Here is a 21472-nt window from a genome sequence, read left to right as displayed (position 1 = left end):
GAATGATCAGCCATTTTCTATCAAGATGCAGAACAGTATGTCAAATATGAAGAGTTCCCAAGAAACAGTTAATAGTGGTTACCTGCAGGGAGTAGGAGTTGGGGGATAGGAAGAAAATGTTATTTTCACTATTATTTACTTCTATACTGTTGGAATATTTTTAGTACATGCATATATTCTTTCAAACGAAATAAAGTCTAGAAAGCAATATATACTGCTATTAAAAAATCAACCTCACATTAAAAAAATAAAGATACATGTATATTTTTATTTTCAAATATTAAGTTTGATTAATGAAAACAGGCCATTCTGGCCCTCAAAAGCATACAGGCTGAGTAAAGAAAAATTGGTGGGTCACCAATCTTACAATTTTCTTTTTGAGTTCATATTACCTCAGGTTGCAAACTGTCTCTTTATCATCTACTCTATTAGTAAAATATTTTAGATTAAAGTAAATCTTTTTAGAAAAGTTATAATTGCCCATTTCTGAAGAAGTTCAGTACATCTATACATTATCCTATATTCCCAATTCCAACTCCCAATGTTCAAGTCTTATTATACTTTTTATAAATTAAATATATGTGGTTTCAGCTATAAATGTAGGGAGAAATATTTCAATCAGATGCTGTACTTCATAAATTGACACTGAAAGAGGAAGCTATACTCCACTAGTTTTTTAAAAATTATTTTGTCCTTTTATATAGAAAAAGAGGCAAAAGAGAAGGAAACACTGATTACGATCATGAAAACCTTGATTGACTTTGTGAAGATGATGGTAAAGTATGGCACAATATCTCCAGAAGAAGGTGTTTCCTACCTTGGTGAGAGTCCAATCTGTTTTGTTTTTACTATGATAGTTTTCACTGTCCAAAGTCAATTAGGGATTTGGCAATAACTACCTCACAAATTTTATCATTCATGCCAAAACAGTCTGAATCGTCTGAGTAACCAGAATTGCCCAGCTTGATAATGCATACAAATAAAATTAACCAGGAGTTTTCAATTCTTTATAGAAGCAGCTTGAGTATAAACATTTCATTTTGTCTTATTAACATTTTCTAATATCTCCATGGAGACCATTTTATTAAAATTTGACCTCTTTTTTTTTCAATTGTGTTTGGATAGTTAGGACTAAAAGAGTTCATTTTAGCCAGTGAGGTCTGGATTAGGCTGCAGAAGTTGTGCCTCCTGGTCCAGTTCTGCCACAGACCAGTTTTGTCCCATGGGGCAAGACACTCACCCAGCTGGGCCTCAGTTTCTACATTTGTAAAATAAAGGATGTTGTGAACTATAATGGGGCTGGTAAACTACTGCCCATGAATCAAATCTGGCCCATTGCCTATTTTTCTATAGCACACCAGCTAAGAATTACTTTTACGTTTTTAAATGGTTGAAAAAAATATAAAAAAAGAATAGTAGTTCATGACACTAGGAAACTATATAAAGGGGCACCTGGCTGGCTCAGTCAGTAGAGTGTGAGACTCTTGATCTTGGGGTTGTGTGTTCGAGCCCCACATAGGGTGTAAAGATTACTTAAACAAATACAGTATTTTTTTAATTAAAAAAAGAGAAAACTATATAAAATTCACACTTTAGTGTCCATAAATGAAGTTTTATTGGCACACAGCCACATTCCTTTGTTTCAGTGTTGTCTATGGCTGCTTTTGTGCTACAATGGCAGAGTTGAATAGTTGCAACAGAGACCATATAGCCCACAAAGCCAGAAATATTTACCATCTGGCCCTTTGGAGAAAAAGTTTGCTGACCTTTGATTCTTTGAGCTTTGTGCATAAGCTTGGATGTTCTTTGTGCATGCAGGTTGTTTTGTTTTGTTTTAAAGCCTTTGGTTTTCCTGCTTGGTCTAGTTAATCAATAAGTACCATTTATCTCTGATGTCCTTTGGGGAAGGTGACCTCACAGCCCCTTACTCTGATCTCTGATAGAAGAGGAAGATTAAACAGAAGAGAAAATCTCATAGGACAAAATAATTCAGAACTACTCTCTATGAACTCAATTTTTTTTCCACATGAAGATAGTTTTACTGTTTTTTTTCTCATTATAAAAGAACATATTCATTTAAAAAAATCAGTCAGTGCAAAATTATGTTAAAAAACAAGTAAAAAAAAGTCACTCATGATACCAGCACCCAGGTGACAGTCTATTTGTACCTGTTCAGATGTTTTTCTGTGTGTGTATGTGTGTGTATGTGCACCCATGTACCTTTGTCATTTCTTTCTTTGTTTTATCTTGTTTTAAAAAAATGGGCTCATGTTATACATAGTACTTTGTGGCCTATTTAATTCAACAGTAGATCAAAGACATTGTTTCAGATCAATCATTGCTTCATACCAATACCCTGTAACTCAGAAATTCCATACTTAAGTCATTTATCCTATGGAAATAGATTAGAAATGCCACAAGGCTTAGGTACAAGGTAGATATTTCCACTACTACTTATAGCTGTGCTTTCCAGTATGGCAGTGGGAAGGGAATTCATTGCCTCAAGTAACTGAGGAGTCCAAGGATGGGGATAGTCTGACTTTGGGTTTGTAAAGTCCACCAACAGTGTTAGGAATCTATCCTTCCCCATCTCCAAGCACTGACTTTCCATATGTTGATTCATTCTAGACAAGCTGCTCTCCTATGAAAAAAAAAAGATGGTTGGCAATCTCCATCCTCACAGTACAGCAATCCTGGCAGGAAAAGGGCTTCTTTCTCCCAGTGGTCCTAGCATTGAATCTCATTGGCCTGGCTTGTATCACATGCTCCTTTTTGAACCAATCACTCAGCCCAGGGTGGGTGTAGACCCTGAGGAACCAGGCCTGGGTTATTACTCCCCACTTGAGGCAAATATGTCGAGAATGGGAATGGTTTGCGTTCTCTAAAGGAAAACCAAGGTATAGTTACAGAAAGTGTTGAGGAGGCCCAGACCACAGGTGTCCATTAAAGGCTTCAACACTGGACATGTTCTAGCAGTGGCCACAGAGATGTGGAAGAGGCTTCTGCAATTAACTGAATAGGATGCTGAATTAAGGATCCCAAATAGTATGGAATAGTAGATTCCTAGAAATAAAATCCATATCAAAGTATCTTAATTGCAGTGTTAATATTGTGGAATTACGTTGTGATATTTCTGGTAAGGATTAAACAGTTGATATCATCCTTCAGAAAATAAAATTACATTTTTTCTCTTCCTCACTCCAGAAAACTTGGATGAAACTATTGCTCTTCAGACCAAGAACAAGCTAGAAAAAAATGTTACTGACAATAAGAGCAAACTTTTTCCAGGTATGATTTATTTAACTATTTTTCTACCTTTGAGCACAATAACCCTTTGAGTGGTAAATAATGGCTTTAATAAACATTGATAAATAATTAGAGATTTCAAAAGTTTTAAAATCTGAAATCCTACCATAGGATTAAGCAGCTATAACCTTGGCTATTTTGTGGCTAGTCTCAGCATAGAAATCTGACCCCAAGAAGCATTGAAAAGAAATGTAGGTCTTTCCTGAAGATTCTTAGGAGGTGGCTCATGGAAAAGGAGGAGGCTACATCATGAAATTTTCTACATACATGAAATTTTCCTTTCAGTATTTTTTTCTCTCCCAAGAGCACAGTTTCTCCAGACCACTATCCCTGGTCACCTGTCTACTCCACTGGCTCTCCCCTCCCAAGTCTTTTCTCTCCTCTGAGATAGTCTATGCCCCTATGTTGTGTGATTCCCCCTCTTGGTTTCTTCACTTCTGCATTTCCACCCAATACAACACAGAACCAAGCTGTGCAAAGGAGCCTGCTTTGAGGGGGGGAGGGAGGAACAAAAAATAGGAAGGATCACAAGTTCTTAAGCATGATTTTGTGTCCCTTTCACAGCAGTTATGTACATATATTTGATGGAATACTATATAGCCTTTTAAAATGATGTTTTCAAGTAGTTTTCAATAACCTGGAAACATCCTTCTGTGATGATGTTAATGACAAAAGAAAGTGACAAAATTATACTGCAACTATGGAGAAAAATTACGCATCAAAAAATATAGAGAGGGGCGCCTGGGTGGCTCAGTCGGTTGAGCGTCTGACATCAGCTCAGGTCATGATCTCACAGTTTGTGAGTTTGAGCCCCGCATCAGGCTTGCTGCTGTCAGCACAGAGCCTGTTTCAGATCTTCTGTTCCCCTCTCTCTCTTGGTCTCTCCCCCACTCACACTCTGATGCTCAAAAATAAATAAAATATTTTAAAAAATTTTTTTAATACAGAGAGATCATAGCACTAGTGGAGGTTTTCATAATGAGAGTAACTGACTCATTTCTTTTTTTCTTTTTTTTCTATAGTAATAATGTTTTTTTTTAATTTTTTTTAACGTTTATTTATTTTTAGACAGAGAGAGACAGAGCATGAATGGGGGAGGGGCAGAGAGAGAGGGAGACACAGAATCAGAAGCAGGCTACAGGCTCTGAGCCATCAGCCCAGAGCCCGACGCGGGGCTCGAACTCATCACGAACCATGAGATCGTGACCTGAGCTGAAGTCGGACGCTCAACCGACTGAGCCACCCAGGCGCCCCTATAGTAATGTTTTTACTGAAAAAAAAAAAAAAAAAACAAAAACAAAAACAAAAAAACAAAAACAAAAAAAAAACAAAGCTTTTTGTTAGACTGCTTGATGTTTCCTATTTTATTTACAACAGGGATACATTGCAATTGTTTTCAAGTGGTTAGCTACTTTAAGGTTTATGACTTTTTAAAATTCAATAGAAGATAGCCAGAAGGAAATATAGTTTTTTTCAACTCTTGTCCCCTCACTTTTTTTTTTTTTGAAGTATAATTGGTATGGAAATTAGTTATTTTTAAGTGTCAAGTGAGCAAAGATTATCCCATCTTGACAGCAAGGGTCCAACTCTCCTCTTTGCATTAGGGTGACCAGGGATAAGGGAATGTGAAGAAAGAGGCAGAAGGAAAGAAGTCCTGCGATAGCCCCAAATTCTTAGGTGCTACTCTCAGTCATAGAATGTTGTTCAAAAATACAACATCATGGAGAGGTTGAACAACAACCAAGTTATTTTACTTCGAAATGAAGACTCAAACTTACTTTGGGAACTGACATATGCCACTTCATTGCCTACCTTGATTATAGTAAGGAAAATAATCTATGTTCTAATGACACAGTAGCAGAAGGGAAAGAACACTAAACCAAAATCTGGAAAGTCGGTGCTTTGGCCCAGCTCTTTTGCTAACTCAGTGCATATCTCTCCCATTCTGGGCCTCAGTTTCCTCGTCTGTGAAATGGGGGAAGGAAGTTGGACAATCACTAGATTAGACAATCACTAAGATCCCTTTCAGCTTGAAAAATTATCCGACCTTATGCTACCCTTTCAACAAATTTATTTCTACATTACAAATTGGTTAATGGATAGGAAATAGGGTTCTAACAACAGTGCTCAATCTGATTACAGCACCATCAGAAAAGAGTCATGAAGAAACAGATAGTACTAAGGAAGAAGCAGCTAAGATGGAAAAGGAATATGGAGCCTTGAAAGATTCCACAAAAGCTGATAACCCAAGAGGAAAGACGGATGAGCCAAAAGGTACGGAATTAACAGCTCTAAGTTGGCAATGAAAGTGGGGGAAGCAAAAAATTTCACCACACAGGTTGATCAAAAATGCACACCCCACCAAATCTGCGAAATCAGCACCATCTGTAGAGAAGAGATTCAGCACATGGTATCTTTATCTGAATAGCAATCTTTTTTAATGGCCTTGAGTCTCTGAGAATGGCAAATTGGTTTTATCTTCTGATGGGCTTAACTGTCCAATGGACTTTTGTGCTTGGAGAGGAATGCTTATGACCATTGTGCATTGTTTAGTGTCTAATCTGATTTATTAACTTATTAAGCAATATTTCTTTAAACATAATTAACATTCCTCTAAATGTTACTTATTTAACAAAGTAATCAAAATTTACACATTTAACAGAGCATATTTCCCTAATCATTTACAATGATAGAAATGTGACACTCTTAAGGACCTGATTAAAAATCATAAATCCAATATATCAAATTTCCTTAAATAACCTAAATGTCTTTAAAAGCAAAAAGCACACATTAAATGAGCCCAATAATTACAAAACTTATGTTTTTATTGTTATTCTTACACATTCCTGAGGTCCAATTTTTTTCTGCCTTAGCAAGTTTATGTGATACAAAATTTACTTCTTCCCAGGATTTTAGAGAATTTACTACACCCTTAAAGAAAAAGATCCTGGGCAGGGGAAGGGGCACAGAGGGCGGAGAAAGAAAGAAAAAGAAAAAGACCTTATGAGGATGCAAGGTCTAAGTTGTTAACCCTTTGATTTCAGATCAGGATGAGGATCTGGTTGTATAGGCCAGTGGTTCAAGCCCCTTTTACTATGAAGTGTGCTAGTTATACCATGGAAAATATATCTATCTTCTGAAACTGTCTATACCCGAAGTTATGAACAGATGACTTAAACCTATTTTTATGTCATTATGATATATTGACCTCTTTGGTATAATTGGAATGTTACATATGTCTGTCCTATCAGTGTCTCATTAGCAGGGTCATCTAGAGGTTTTATTCCCTAGGAACTGAGGGAGTGGGTCCACGCTGTCTCTCGAGGGCAGGGGAGGTGTGACATTCAGCTAATTTATCATCTGAAGATACACCGTTGGGCTCTCCTTTCATTATTTATTATGTATAATCATTAGTGGCAATGAACTGATGGACTTTGCTCATTCCTTTCTGGATGCTATGAGACCACAAAAGCTGGTCATGTTCATAGTATAGCTCTTAATTTTGAAGGGACTACTTGGCCTATTTACAGGTTCCTAGTCTTTGCCGCTCATATAGATAGAAACAAGTTCACATTCATGTTTGATAATAGATCCTGTTTAATAGTATCTGTATATTAAGTTAAAAAAAACTAGCTATGTATTTAATACCTTGTAACTTACTAACAGCAAAAAATTACCAACAACTTCCCCTTTATATCACAACTACCTTTGTTGACACTTAATATCAATCTTTTCCATTTATGTAAGATGATGATGACAATGATGATGATGATGGTGGTGGTAGTGATTTTATGCTCCAATTGGTATCGCTTGGGCTGTAGGAGTTCCTCTGTCCCTCCTTTATCCTTTTAGCACTATGCCCGGTATTTTTAAAGTATCTTTGCTCTCTGGCAACAACAGGGTATTCTAGACCCACTGAATTTTCTCATCCCAAGATTAAAACAAATTCCTCTTCAAAGATTTTTAGTTACTTTTTGTAGAAAATATAGAGACCTGAAACTGAGTTATACAGGTTCAAATGAGTAGTAATGTGGGCCCAGAGAACTGCTTCTGTTCCAGTTACTGGGACTTTTTTGAGACAGAGGAAAAATATATTTTTTCTTAATATATCAAGTTCATGTTGATTTTTCCTATCTAACAAGGCTTTATATTATTGTATTTTTTTTCTCTAGTGCAGATTTCATAGACCGTCACAATTCTCTCCTACATCAACATAGCTGATGTATCAATTCTAATCGTTGGGTGTAGTAGCCTGTGTTGAGAAAGGTTATGATGTTTCCTCTGGGCTCAGGAGGAAAGAACTTGGGAATAATTAATTAATAATGTTTGTCACGGGCATAAGAAGGGGGAATTGGTAATATACATGCCATGTTAACCGACTCTTAGACCAGTCACACTGCCTTGATACTTCCCTAGGTCTACTTTGGATGAATGGTAAACTTTTTTAAATGTCTTTTAAAAAAATTATAGCAAAATACACATAACAAAAGTGGTCATACTCACCATTTTTAAGTGTATAATTTAGTGGCATTCAGTACATTCATATTATTGTGTTACTATCACTACCATCCATTTCCAGAACTCTTCTCATCTGCAAAACTGAAATTCTATACATGTCAAATAAAACTTCTGATTCCCCTCCCTCTTCAGCCCTTGGCAACCACCATTCTACATTCTGTCTCTGTGAATCTGACTATTGTAGGTACTTCATATGAGTGGAATTATATAGTATGTGTGCTTGTGTGACTAGCTTATTTCACTTAACATAATGTCCTTAATGATCATCTCTGTTGTAGCATATGTTAGAATTTCTTTCCTTTTTAGAGCTGCATAATATTCCATTGTATGTATATACATACCACATTTTGTTTATCTACCCATTTGTCTATGGATGCTTAGGTTGCTTCCACCTTGTGGCTGCCATCAGTATGGCTGTACAAATATCTCCTCAAGACCCTGCACTCAGTTTTGGGGGAATATTCCCTGAAGTGGAATTGCTATACCATATGTTAATTCTACTTTTAATTTTTTGAGGAGACACCATACTGTTTTCCATAGCAGCTGTACATTTTTACATCCCCCCCCCCCGACAAAGAGTGTGCAAGGGTTCCAATTTCTCTAAATCCTCATCAGTGCTAATGGATGTGAGGTGGAAGGTGAGTGGTAAACTTTTGATAGATAGCTAACCAAGAAAAGAGTGGTCCTGTAGCCTGAGAAAGAAAGCCAGGAACTGGGCCGCACAGAGCACTGCAGTTCAGCCCCACAGAAAACCAGCATGCCTAGGTCATCTCCTCCAGGAGTAACCCATGTGTAATGACTATATTTCCTGAAGACAGTAAGCCATCATCTAAGTCCTTTGACTGGCAGAGGCGGCATGCTCAGTGCTTAAGACAACACCTTCTATCACTATGCAAATATCCCTGGGAATGGATGCTGACAGGTATCTTTGCTTGTTTTGGGAAAACATTGTGTAAAAAAAGAAATCTGAAAGAGTTGATTCTTGGTAGTCTCCTATTCCTATGTAGGATGTGAGTGTTTAAAGGCTAATGATGAGGTTAGATTTCTTTTCTCATTAGGAATTCCATCAGTTACTAAGGGGGAGAGAAAAGAGTAAAACTCCATCCATTTAGTGTTGCTGTTTGTCATGGCCCTCCTGAAACATTAGGAAGAGGGTAGGGATTGGGGCTAAAATTAGTCCCCTCTCCATTATTTGGAGATTCAATTTATTCATACTACCCCTGACCCCTGTTACTCTGAGATAAGGAAAACTGATTTCAGTACAATTTAGAAAACACCAACCTGAGCTTAAACCAAGGGCCAACATTTCTTGAAAACAGATTGAATCCCCAAAGGGCATGTTATGACTCATACCTTTGTATTGACAATTGCTTTGCTGGCACTTTTCTCAAGGATATTTTGTTTCTGTTATAGAACCACTGAGACAACACCTATTGCCCCTGGGCAGAAAAATAAAGGCATCCATGTGGGTAAAAGCAGGACTTACTGGGTTTTCTGAGACATTTATTCAGCTATAAATACACATGTATTCTGATGGCATGCCTGGCATCATGCTCAGGAAGTAGACCTATTGAAGTAATATAAGAACAAATGCTGACCTCTGAGGACTCAAGCAAGCTTTGAAATGATTTGAGAATGTTCTTAACCCATATGTAGGCAAGCCTAACACAAGCTACATACATGCACATGTATCTCCCTTATTGATGAGTCAGGAGCATGCAGAAGAGAGAGAAAGTTGGAAGACATTACAGGGCAGAGCAAGGGATGAGGTAATGATCCAGATAAAACCACTTCAAACAATAATTATAAGCAGAACACATTGTCAGAAAAGTCTGTAAAGAATCTGTTTTGGTCTTGCAATGTGGGGCGATGGCCCCATCGAACCACAGCAAATATTTATTAATCATGCCAAGCATATGCTGGACCCTGTGAGGAATAGGAATAATAGTGGAAATGGGAATAATAATACCCTCAGTTTATCTCAGGCTTCAATTTACACAGCATGTTTCCATGCCTCTTGTTTTAGGTTTAATGTAAAAAAAAGTCCAATTTAATTACCAATAATGAAAAGTGGCACATCCACCTTTGAATATAATTGAGTTAGACTATTGAAAGTCCTGTATTCTACAGGGATTCACATTAAGAATAATCTTTTAGGGGAGCTCCTGGGTGTCTCAGTAAGTTGAGTGTCCAACTTCGGCTCAGGTCATGATCTCACAGTTCATAATATTGAGCCCCACATCAGGCTTTCTGCTCTCAGTGCAGAGCCTGCTTCAGATCCTGTGTCTCCCTCTCCCTACCCCTCCCCGGCTTGCACACGCACTCTCTCTCTTTCTTAAAAATAAATAGACATTAAAAAAAAGAATAATCTTTTGTGGTGCCTGGGTGGCTCAGTTAAGTGGCTGAATCTTGATTTCAGCTTGGGTCATGATCTTACAGTTTGTGAGATCGAGCCCCAAGTTGGGCTCCATGCTTGGGATTCTCTCTCTCTCTCTCTCTCTCTCTCTGCCTCTCCCCCACACTCACGCTCATTCTCTCTTTCTCTCTCTTTCTCTCAAAATAAATAAATAAACAAAAAAAGAATAATCTTTTAAAATACTGATTTCTAATTGGTACAGTCATTTGAATGATTCCATAATTATTCCTAAATTTAGGGGTATGCCAATGAAATCATATTTATTTTAATTTCAACCATATTTATAAAATTACCTAATTTTTCAAGTAAATTGCTCTCTGGAGACTAAAGAAAAGTACTTTAAAACTTTATTCCATGATCTAAGTATGGATCTATTTGCCAATTTGATGTTTACTCATTCACTTCTGCTCTATGAGTCACTGGAAATCTTTTTTAAAAAACCATCCAAAGGATAAGATAAGTATTAACATACTCAAAAAGTCATTCCATTGCTATCATTTGTCAAGTTTATGGCCAGATTATGGAAATAGGTGAAAAAAGTGATCTCTATGATAGCTTTCACCTAAATATTCTATTATTCCCATATCTTCCTTACAGAAACCAGAAAAGGTAGCCTATTTAATTAATAAATGGCTAACTCATGTGGATGCTGTTATTTTTAAAGCAACATAAGAGGAAACAATTTGTGCCTTTTATTCAAGCCCCAAGCCATTCTGCTAACAATGTCCAAAAATAGTAAGTACAGTCTTCCCCCTGTGAGTCAGGAAGGATGCCAGGAGCTAAGTCCAGGCACAGGAGACCTACCATCAACACAGGTTTTTTGAGGATAGCAAAGGAGTGTTTCTTCCCATATATAGAAACCATGAACCTTCTTTTTAGAATTCACCCCTAAATTATAAATAAATAAACCAAGGCTCAGAAGATGAAGTGATTCACCCATGATCCATAGCCAAAGAGTGTCAGAGCCAGGCCTTGAACCCTTGTCCCTTGACTCCTATCCAGTACTCAGTCTGAGTATTTTCTTTGGGGCATGTAAAATGTCATCAATGTACAGAAATTCTTACACTGAATGGCTCTGAGGCCCATGTTGGCATCCATGATACCATTATCACTTACTTTGTTTTATACCATTCAAAACTGTAATCATTTAATCTTTACAGAACTTTAAGCATATCAAACTTAATTTTTATAAGCACTCTTTAGAAGATCTACTATCTTTAGTATGTCCAGAATTCAATAGGTTAATTCTATTGATTTCTACAATGTTTTGTTGTTGTTGTTTTCTAATGGGGCTTTGGGGGTGGGCAGATCAGGTCAACATATCACAGTAAGGACAAATTCGTGTATAAAAAAGGGTATTTCTTTGCAGTGCTGAAAACCAGAACAGCCAGAAAAGGAGGGCTGCGTCTTGATTCTGGCCCTCTTCCCATATGCTTCAGCATATGTTTTAAAGCTTGTGCCATATTACCTCAGCCATGAGCTATTTTTCCCAAAGGAAACTGAAATATATTTGAAAAAAATAGCCCAGCTTTCCAAAGTGGACTCTCATGGGCTTTTACTGCACACTGTGTAAATAAAAGGTTTGCTTTACAGCTCCTGACAGGAGGAAATGTAAATAGGAACCAGCTGCTTCTCTCCAAGAGCAGAAGAACACCTGATTTTATTCACCTTGTTACCAATGCTCCAGTAAACTTGTGGAGATCTCAGTACTGATGGCAGTGGTTCCCAAACTTTGCGCCACATTGGAATCACCTCAGGACCATTTTTTAAAAATGATGCTCGGTCCCTGCCTCAGGATATTCTAATTTGATTCATATGAGGAGTAGCCTTGGCATCAGGATTTTTTTTAATGTTTTTAAAAGTTTATTTATTAATTTTGAGAGAGAGAGAGAGAGAGAGCAAGCATAAGCAGGGAAGGGGCAGAGAGAGGGAGAGAGAGAGAGAATCCCAAGCAGGATTTGTGCTGTCAGTGCAGAACCGAATGCAGGGCTTGATCCCAGGAACTGTGAGATCATGACCGGCATCAGGATTTTTTAATGATTCCCTAAATGATTCTCCTGTGCAGCCAAGTTTGAGAACCACTGCCTTTCTGCCCAGTTTGGTAACAACAGGCACTAAATCATTCTAGTCTAAAAGGTGAATCTCACCCAGCTACACTCAGTAGAGGCTCTGGATTCATTTTGGTTCAAGACCAGGCTCTGACCGTTACTCAGCTGTGTCCCCCTGGGCATGTCACTTAATTTCCCTGAGCCTTAGTTCCTTCATGAGTAAAATTGGAACTAATAACGCTTCTTTCATAGAGCTCTGTGAAGATTAAATAACATTACAGAAACTGTCATAATCATATGTCATGATCTACAAGATAGTTTAGTTTTTAAATAAATTGCAGTATAGTTTTCTTCAAGCTGCAGTAAACTCATTCTCTGTTATGGGTTGGTAATATCAATATAGTGGATAAAATTGCTTCTTGTGCATTTCATACTTTTAAAAATTTAATATTTTTATAGAAAATTAGTTCCTGAGCAAAAGGCAACCTAACAAGATGATGCCGAGTCCCCTTTTCCAAACTGCCTTAGGCTGGGTTCCTTCTGAATCAGACCCTGAGAGAAGGAGTTGTGGTCCAATTTAATCGGGAGATGACCACTGGGGGCATAGATACATGAGACAGGGAAAGGAGAGAAGCCCATAGAAAGTGGTTTCACTAGTGGGCTTCAGCTGTGGGCGACTGGGGCTTCCCACTGAGGATCTCTGGGAGGCTGTATGGAATGTTCCTGAGATATAAGGAATATATCATATAAGGAGTATAAGGACATAAGGATATATCATATAGGGATATAAGGAATATATAGCATATCTGGAATAAGGGAGACATGGGGTGGGGAAGCAACAATGTCTGCTACACTATGGCAAAAACCCCGTATTTATTCTTCATTCTCCTAATTCAGAATTTTTAACACGATATTTACACAGAGACTAAGCTCAGGTTATCCTTTTCTCAAATAAGCTTCCCATATTATGATGTTATCATAAATAATATTGTGGGACGAATGCTTAACATTATTTAAAGAACAAGACTATTTTCAAACATTCGTAAAAGTTTCAGAAGCCCTAATTACTTAATATGCTAATGACAAATTATCTATTTGTTAAAGCCCTATGAGACCCACTACTTTGATTTAAACACTTCAGTTGCATTCTCTAGAAATAGTCTACACTAAGATTTCTTTGTTCAAAATGCCTTTTCTAACTGAATTAATTTGAAACAGAGAACATTGTTTTTATGTTACCAAATGCAATTGACCTTCTCAACAAACAGGCAACAGACAATGAATATTCCTATATTCGTTGTACTAAAATGTTATAACATCAGCTAGGAGGACATTGGTCTTCCATGTGCTCTAACATTCTTAAAAACAAAGCACTGAAATCAAGACTTTTTTTTATACAGTTGACTGAAGTGAATAGGGGCTGAAAATTGTAGATCTCTTCTCTTGTCCACTTAACCCTTTTGCAAAAGATCTTCTCTGTGCTTCTTGGGGTCCACATAACATGGAGCCCCACTGGTGAGGCAAGAGTAGGCTTACAAGATCAGGAAGAAGGATGCTCAGGAGGTCACTTAGGTAAATGCAGTAGTGGAAATTGGAACATCAGCAAATCCTAAGGCAGTGTTATTGTTCATGGACTGTAGTCAAATGCACCCAGGTTCAACCCTGGCTCCACAACTTACTAGCCATATGACCTTCAGCATATTACTTTATCTCTCTATGTCTTGGTTTCTTCATCTGTAAAATGGGGGTGAAATGGGACTGCCTTTAAAAGGTTGTTGTGAAGAGTAAAAGAGATACTGCATTTTGGAGCACAAAGCACAGCCCTTGGCACATCATAAGAACACAGGTAACTCAACCAAAAAGTCTGGGGAATAGACTAGAGGTAACAGGGCTCAAAGGGGGCTCAGAATGGGTGGTTACCACACAGAGCTTTGGCAGCCATTGATTCTTGCAGAGCCCCTGGACTTCGAAGGCTTCCTTTCTTAGGCCACCCAGAATTCTCCAGACTACCTGGTCCCTTGGTGCAGACACTCTGGGCACTAGGGACCTCACCTGGTTTCAGAGATGGCTGATTTCCTTGAGACAGAACAAGGCTACATCAGTGTCTGTGACTGAAGATAGACTTTGCTTTCAGATAGTGCAGGTAGCAGAAGTTTGGGAAGACTAGAGTCCAAATTCTACTTCTGTTATTTCCTGTGTGGCCCCAGACAAGTCGCTTAGCCTCTCTGGGTGTTAGTTTCCTCATCTCTCAGTGGATGGTAATGCCCACCTGCAGACAACAATGTACGTGAAGGGCACACAGAGCAGGCACTTCTCTCACAACACTCAAGGCTCATGGGAGAATGTTTATATCCAGGGGAGTTTTACTAGAATGAGTTCTAAGGTTCATACCCAAACCTTGAAATGAGGCCCAGGTCATCTCTTCATCTCAGTTGTCACACGCTCCCTGCCAGATTGGGCAGAAGACTTGTATAGCAGCCTACACTAAGCCACAGATTTGGACTTCCTTAACATGACTTATTTGGTGATGGAGTCTTTTCAGGATCTGCCACTCTGATTTAATTCTTGACCTGAGAATATTCCTAACCAGTTGGAAGAACTGGAAGAACCATTCCTAACCAGAAATGATGCAGTCTAAGAACTGTTCACCTATCCAGTGAACTGAATCAAAATTCTTCTCTGCCAAGACATGAGACTGCAGTTATGTGTGTGTGAATAATGGCTCCTTGACACTTACTAGCCTGCCTGGTCCTGTGTCCTGGAATCTCATCTCTACCCTTTCTCCTCAACATCCCCCACCCAAATATGCACACTATTTTGTTACGGATACCACCTCACAAGTGCCTGATGAGTCCAGCATTTATGGTTCTGAACAAGAGTGTGGTCTTTAAAAAGAGATGCAGTGATATTTTATGAGTATTTGCTATGAGTTTTTTTCCCTTTTCCAGGGAAAACGGAAGCCTATTTGGAAGCCATCAGAAAAAATATTGAGTGGCTGAAGAAACACGACAAAAAAGGAAATAAAGAAGGTAAGGATTTAGTATGGTTGCAAACTGCCAACCTCACCCATTTGTCAGGGGTTCTTGTTAAATAAAGTTTCCCACAGTCAAACGCGGCTAAAGTCTCCTGTCAGAGTCCAAAAACACTCCAGGATACAGGAATAGAATCTCCATTTCTCTTATTTTTCAAAGCCACCTCTTGGGCAAAGGCCTTTTCTTTTACATTTTATTATGAAATGTATCAAACAAAAGTAGAGAGAATAGTATAATGAATCCCCATGTATCCACCAACCACCTTCAATAATTATCAATATTTTGCCCTTTTCTTGGAGTATGTATTTTCATAAGTTTTTTAAGTTTATTTATTTTGAGAGAGAGAAACAGCATGAGTGGCAGAGAGAGGAAAAGGGAGAATTCCAAGCAGGTTCCACACTGTCAACATGGAACCTGCTTGGAAATCCAAAGAAATCCAAGCAATTCCAAGCAATTCCAACCCCAACACGGGGCTCGAACTCACAAACTGTGAGATCATGACCTGATCTGAGATCAAGAGTCAGACGCTCAACCAACTGAGACACCCAGGGCCCCCTTGGAGTATTTTCTAAAAAGGGAATTTTTTGACCACATATTAGATGGACCCTGCAATTACAAAAGCAGTCACTCACTTAAAACACAGAACAAGACTCTTCTGTTCTGAGTACCAGAGATATGCAAATGTAAGATGCAGCCTCCCCTTGCCCTCCCTGACCCCCAAGGAGCTCCCAGCACCACTAAAGCTACCACTAAAGCCGCTCCCAGCACCACTAAAGCCTGCTCAGTGCTATCATAGACAGGTGCAGTGCTACAAAGGTGGGGGGCACATCTCCTTACAAGGATGCATAGCACTGGGAGAAAGGATTGCAGGAAAGCCTTTGTTGGAAAGCTGAGTGACAAGAGGTGGATGCAGAGGAAACACTGGGCCCAAGACATAAAAGGATGAAAGAGAGTCATGTGTTCTGGGAACTGAAGCCACCCAGTTTCCCAGGAACACTGGGTATCTGTGGGAAGGATCAGCAGCCAGAGGTGGGAGGTGGATAGCAGCCAGATCAGGAAGGTGCTTGTGTGTCCTGCAAAGGAGGTAAGTTTTAGCCAGGGGAACCTAAATTAGGACTTAATTAGGTTAAGAACTGAGAAATCTCTCTGGCAGCAGTGTGGCTATAGATCGAAGAAATAGGACCCCAGGGGATTGGACAGAGATTGAAGGCAAAGATCTGGAGCAGAAATTATGGGGCTTAAACCAAGGCAAGGCAGAGGAAATAAAGAAGGGAGAAACTTGACAGCAATGGATACAGATGAGTCCAGTATGACTCCCAGGTGTCTGGCTGAGCAGCTGCCAAAGGATGCTTTTAAAATGAGACAAGGGGTGTTTTCCAACTTGAAAGTGCATTCAAATCACCTGCAGAGCTCTTACATGTCCTGACGTCCAGGTCGCATCTCAGGACCACTACAGCAGAAACTCAAAGAAAAGGATGCAGGCATCAGTATTTTTAACCCCCTCCCCATGATTCCACTGTGTAGCTAAGTTTGAGGACCACTGATATAGAGAGCACAATGGGAGAAAGAGGTATTTTCAGTTCCTCTTTAGCCTATGGTCTTGTTAAATTCAGTGAAATGGAAATAATTATCAGCTTTTCACACATAGTTTATTTGACTCAAAATAATGTGAATTTCCAGGCTATCCGTTCCATTAAAATTCACATGAACCATATTACATCAAATCTGTCACTGATTGATGAATGAACCATTGTTTCATGTACCACTAAGGAAGAAAAGTTATAACATGCCATCAGTGACTGTAAAGACTTTTAAAAAATGGGGCACCTGGGGGGCTCAGATGGTTAAGTGTCTGACTTTGGCTCAGGTCATGATCTCACAGTTCATGAGTTTGAGCCCTGCTTCAGGCTCTGTGCTGACAACTCAGAGCCTGGAGGCTGCTTTAGATCCTGTGTCTCCCTCTCTCTCTGCCCCTTCCCTGCTCATGCTGTCTCTCTCAAAAATAAACATAAAAAAATTTTTAAAAATATACAATAAAAAATGTTTATCTTAGAATGAGTGTAATACAGAAAGTACCAAAATGCATTCTGAAACCAATGTTAATTTGATGGTCCAACAATTTAGAATACTTATGTTATTTCTTTCACTGATTAACATGAATCACACTCCCGGTCATAACCCGCAACATCCTGCAATATAATCTTCAACTTCCAGAAATGATCAACCTAGTCAAGCATGGAACCCTGGTGCTTGCATCTCCAAGGCTCTGTGAGCAAATTTCAAAATGACGGTATTGAGTTTGATGCTCCCTTCTGCCCTCAGGAAGTGAGGGTGATGTGCAGTATACCCCCCTGAAGACAGAAGCAGACAGCTTTTCCTCCATTGCCTTCATATGTGCTCTGCTTGACCTAGGTCATCTCTTAAAGCGGGTGGATCTCGTTCCTAGGGTCACACAGTGGCTGCAGCTGTGTGAGCAGGAAGTCCAGTAGCTCTGTTAGTTCTGACCTTCCTTAACCTCTGCTCATGCCCTTTGCTGGGCAGGGGTCTGGGTAACCTGCCTCTCCTTCCCAGAGCCAGGAAAGGGAGGTCCATGTGATGTGATGCTGAGAAGGATGATAAAACTTTATGCACCCTTAAAAAAAAAAAGTCTGTGCTTTTAAAAAAATGAATCACAGCCCTTTTTTCTTTTGAGCCTAACAACCTTAAAACATATTTTTAAGATTAGCAACGTGACTACTGACTTGTGTAATCTAACAGCCAGCTAGTTTTCCTACGGCGGCGCACAGTGAGAGCTGTCTTAACGATACAGTTTTTCCATTTCAAAGGAAAGCAAAATACTTTCCTGTTTGTCCATTCGAATCACCCAGACCTCTTCACATCTGCCCTTGAGCTGTCTTTCGTCCCACTAAAGACGTTGACCCTGCAGCCAACTCAGAAAAGCCAGTATTAATTTGAGCTGGTGATAATTAAGAGGCGCCTCTTTGTGCCCTATGAGACTGGAATCAGCTTGTGAGGAATCAGCACACAAATCATATGTGCAGCTTGATTCTGTTTTGTCCTGACAGGGAAAATAAAAGCCAACAACAAAACCCAAGCACTTACTGAACATTTGTTCTACACCTGTTAGTGGCTTCACGTTCATTACTTCAAGGCCACAGGGTGGTTCAGGGCAGTGACAGACAGACCTGGGTTCAGAACCTGACTCTACCATGACCCAAGCATGTGACTTCCCTCCTCTATCCCGTTTCTTCATCTCTGAAATGGGGACTAATGCTTACCTCATGGAGTTTTGCGAGCAGCGTATCAGATGATGGGTGTAAAGTGCCCCGGCTGGCAGTTATGTCTTTAATCTTCAAGGCGAAGCCCTAATGGGAGCAAATGCCTCTCTTGGTTGAGAGGAAACCGGCTTTATCTGACCCTCAGCTCATTTGATATGATAAACACCTGGCACTTATAGAGATGTTCTTTATAGTTTTCCTTCATGGGGTGCTCTGAGCTTCTGTTACCCCCTTTCTCCTTTTTTTTTTTTTTCCTTTACAAACTGACAGAAGGCGGGGCTCTCTTCTAGCAGCGGCTATAGCCAAGGTGAATGGCACTGTCCTCAAGGAACTCAGCTTCAGGCAACTCAGAATCTGGGGGGAATCTCCCCAGGTACGCTGTGATGTGGAAGACCCCCATGTCCAGCCCTGAGGGATGTGTGCCATAGATTTTGGTACCCTCCATAGGATGCATTGTACGTAGCCATTAAAAGTGGTGTTTCGGGAAAATATTGATGCTTACTGTGTAAAGTGAAAGAAGATTGTTAATAAGGTTGTGTATTATACTGTGATCTTAATTCTGTGTTTAGATATATTTGAAAAGCAAAATATACATACATATATTTTTCTTTTTTTTTTTTTGCTTATATATATAACAAAATACTAACTTTGGTTATTTATGATTAATAGAATTCAGGTTATTTAAATTTTTTGTGTTTATTTTTCATTTTTTAAAACAATGAGCATCAAGGAAGGATGTGGGTTTTAAGCTTTCAGAAAAATGCCACAGGTGTCCTCCTTACTTGAGGATCTCTTTGCTTTTGATGGGTGGTTTGATGGTTTACACGGATTTTTTGTTTAATTAGGACAGAACCACAAAGCAGTTTCTCTTTATAAAATAAAGAAGCTCTGTGCATTTTTCCTCCATGCATATAATTCAGATAGTGTGAAAATTGTCATTCTTTTTCTTTCTTTTTTTTTTTTTTTAGTATTTATTTTTGAGAGAGAGAGACAGAGCACAAGCAGGGGAGGGCAGAGAGAGAGGGAGACACAGAATCTGAAGCAGGCTTTTGGGGCTCAAACCCACAAACAGTGAGATCATGGCCTGAGCCAAAGTCGAACCCTCAACCGACCGAGCCACTCAGGTGCCCCAATGGTAATTCTTAATTTGGAAAAAAAAAAAATGGGTTGTCACATCAACAGGAACTTAACCTGTATAACAATTACAGAAAATCAAAACACTTGGTTCTATTTGTAACTCTTACTACCTGTGTGACCTTGAAGGTACTTAAGCTTTAGGATATTGTCTCCCCAAGTGTGATTCCCAAACCAGCAGCAGCAATATCTCCTGGGAGCGTATTTAAAATGCAGGATCTGGACCTCTGCCTCGGACCTACTGATACAAATCTGTAAGAGCCCCCAGGTGATTGGTATAAATATTAAGTTTTCAAAGCCATGGTCTATGGGCCTGTTCTCCCCATGCTCAAATGATGGTGATACTCCCTACCTGAACATCTTGCAGGTGCGATCATGGACAACAAATGAGACAATATACATAAACACGATCTTAAACTGTAAAGATTAAAAAAATGCCAACATCTAATATGTCTTCTGATGTGAAAGACTGCGATGGAATAGTAGTTGTGTTTTTGTATAAAACGCTTCTTAGCTCATGGCAATCACTATAAGGGGATGTCTCTTTCCTATCTCTGCTCATGACACTCTGACGATATTTTCCAGATTATGACCTTTCAAAGATGAGGGACTTCATCAACCAACAAGCTGATGCTTACGTGGAGAAGGGCATCCTTGATAAAGAAGAAGCTGATGCCATCAAGCGTATTTACAGCAGCCTGTAAAAATGGCAAAAGATTCAGGAGTCTTTAGACTGTTTCAGAAAACTTAGCTTCAAACACTTCTAATTCTGTGATTAAAGTAATTTGAGTCAAGGATTTTTAGAAAGTGATGAAAGTGCAGTAGTTAACCTTTTAGAAGTGGTCAAACATAGCTTTCTTGCCATAAAAACGATTTGAGAAGTAAAGTTGTATGTAAGCTGAGATTTTGTATATAGAATCCTTATTTCCTTATAGATTTACATTTTATAATCAGAGATATGCTGCTTTGGAAAGCCTGTAACAGACTGAATTTAAAACTGAAGCTTCTTCCCGCTGTGTCACATAGACACCCCCTGAAGAATTAGGGGGTTCTGTTTTCAAGGCATGCTGGGTATCAAAACACCTCATAGAATATGTCTGTTACAAGATGTCATTTCCATCACCAGTTCCCTTTTGGGAGTTAAAATAAATTAACATTTCCTCAAAGCCTATCTAGCATAAAGGATAGCTCTCTGCTTTTTGGCTGTTCCTGCTGGCTCTTTATCAGGCCCCACTGGTGCAGAAAGGAACCTGGAAAATGGGCATAGGAGTTGCTGGTTTCGTCAGTAATTTCCCCCGCTCTTAATATTTTCTATTAGTGAATTTTCAGACATCCAGGTTATTAATAGGGATAACTGTATGCTCCCCAAGAAGAAAAATGAGGTCATAAACACTACCAAAGCAAAGTAAAAATGTATGCCAGATCTGGGTTATCTAAGCTGAATTTAATCCAGGCCAACATTTCTCAATTGAGAGCAAGAAAGTCAGGCAGTAGAACAGAAACACAGAAAACAATCATTCCCTTCTTTGTGGACCAGAGCTGGTAAATGAACTTCCCTGAGGAAAAGGTTAATGAACTTGGGGTCCCTGCATCTCCTCTCCCTCAGCTACCATCACAAACACATCCCTGGAAACACACAGTGGCCCAAGGTCGTCCTGAAATGTTAATGGGCAATGTTCCCAAACCGAAGAATGCTTTGCAAATGCATTATTCAGCATAAAGTGATAACATATTTTTCTA

At 39.1% G+C, this 21472-nt stretch overlaps 1 protein-coding gene across 1 annotated transcript in view; it reads left to right on the top strand.

The window, feature by feature from the left end:
• Positions 1-20576, top strand: part of SCG3 (secretogranin III) — a 32966-nt gene extending 12390 nt beyond the window's left edge. Inside the window, exons 8-12 of the mRNA XM_042940496.1 lie at positions 705-821; positions 3205-3288; positions 5449-5580; positions 15237-15317; positions 20318-20576. Of these exons, the coding sequence (XP_042796430.1) occupies positions 705-821; positions 3205-3288; positions 5449-5580; positions 15237-15317; positions 20318-20436 (533 nt within the window). The 3' untranslated portion in view covers positions 20437-20576. The remainder of the gene's footprint in view (positions 1-704; positions 822-3204; positions 3289-5448; positions 5581-15236; positions 15318-20317) is intronic.
• The last annotated feature ends 896 nt before the right edge of the window (positions 20577-21472 follow it).

This window comes from Panthera leo, chromosome B3 (genome assembly GCF_018350215.1).
Source record: "Panthera leo isolate Ple1 chromosome B3, P.leo_Ple1_pat1.1, whole genome shotgun sequence".
NCBI lineage: Eukaryota > Metazoa > Chordata > Mammalia > Carnivora > Felidae > Panthera > Panthera leo.
This window is presented reverse-complemented; position numbering and strand designations above follow the sequence as displayed.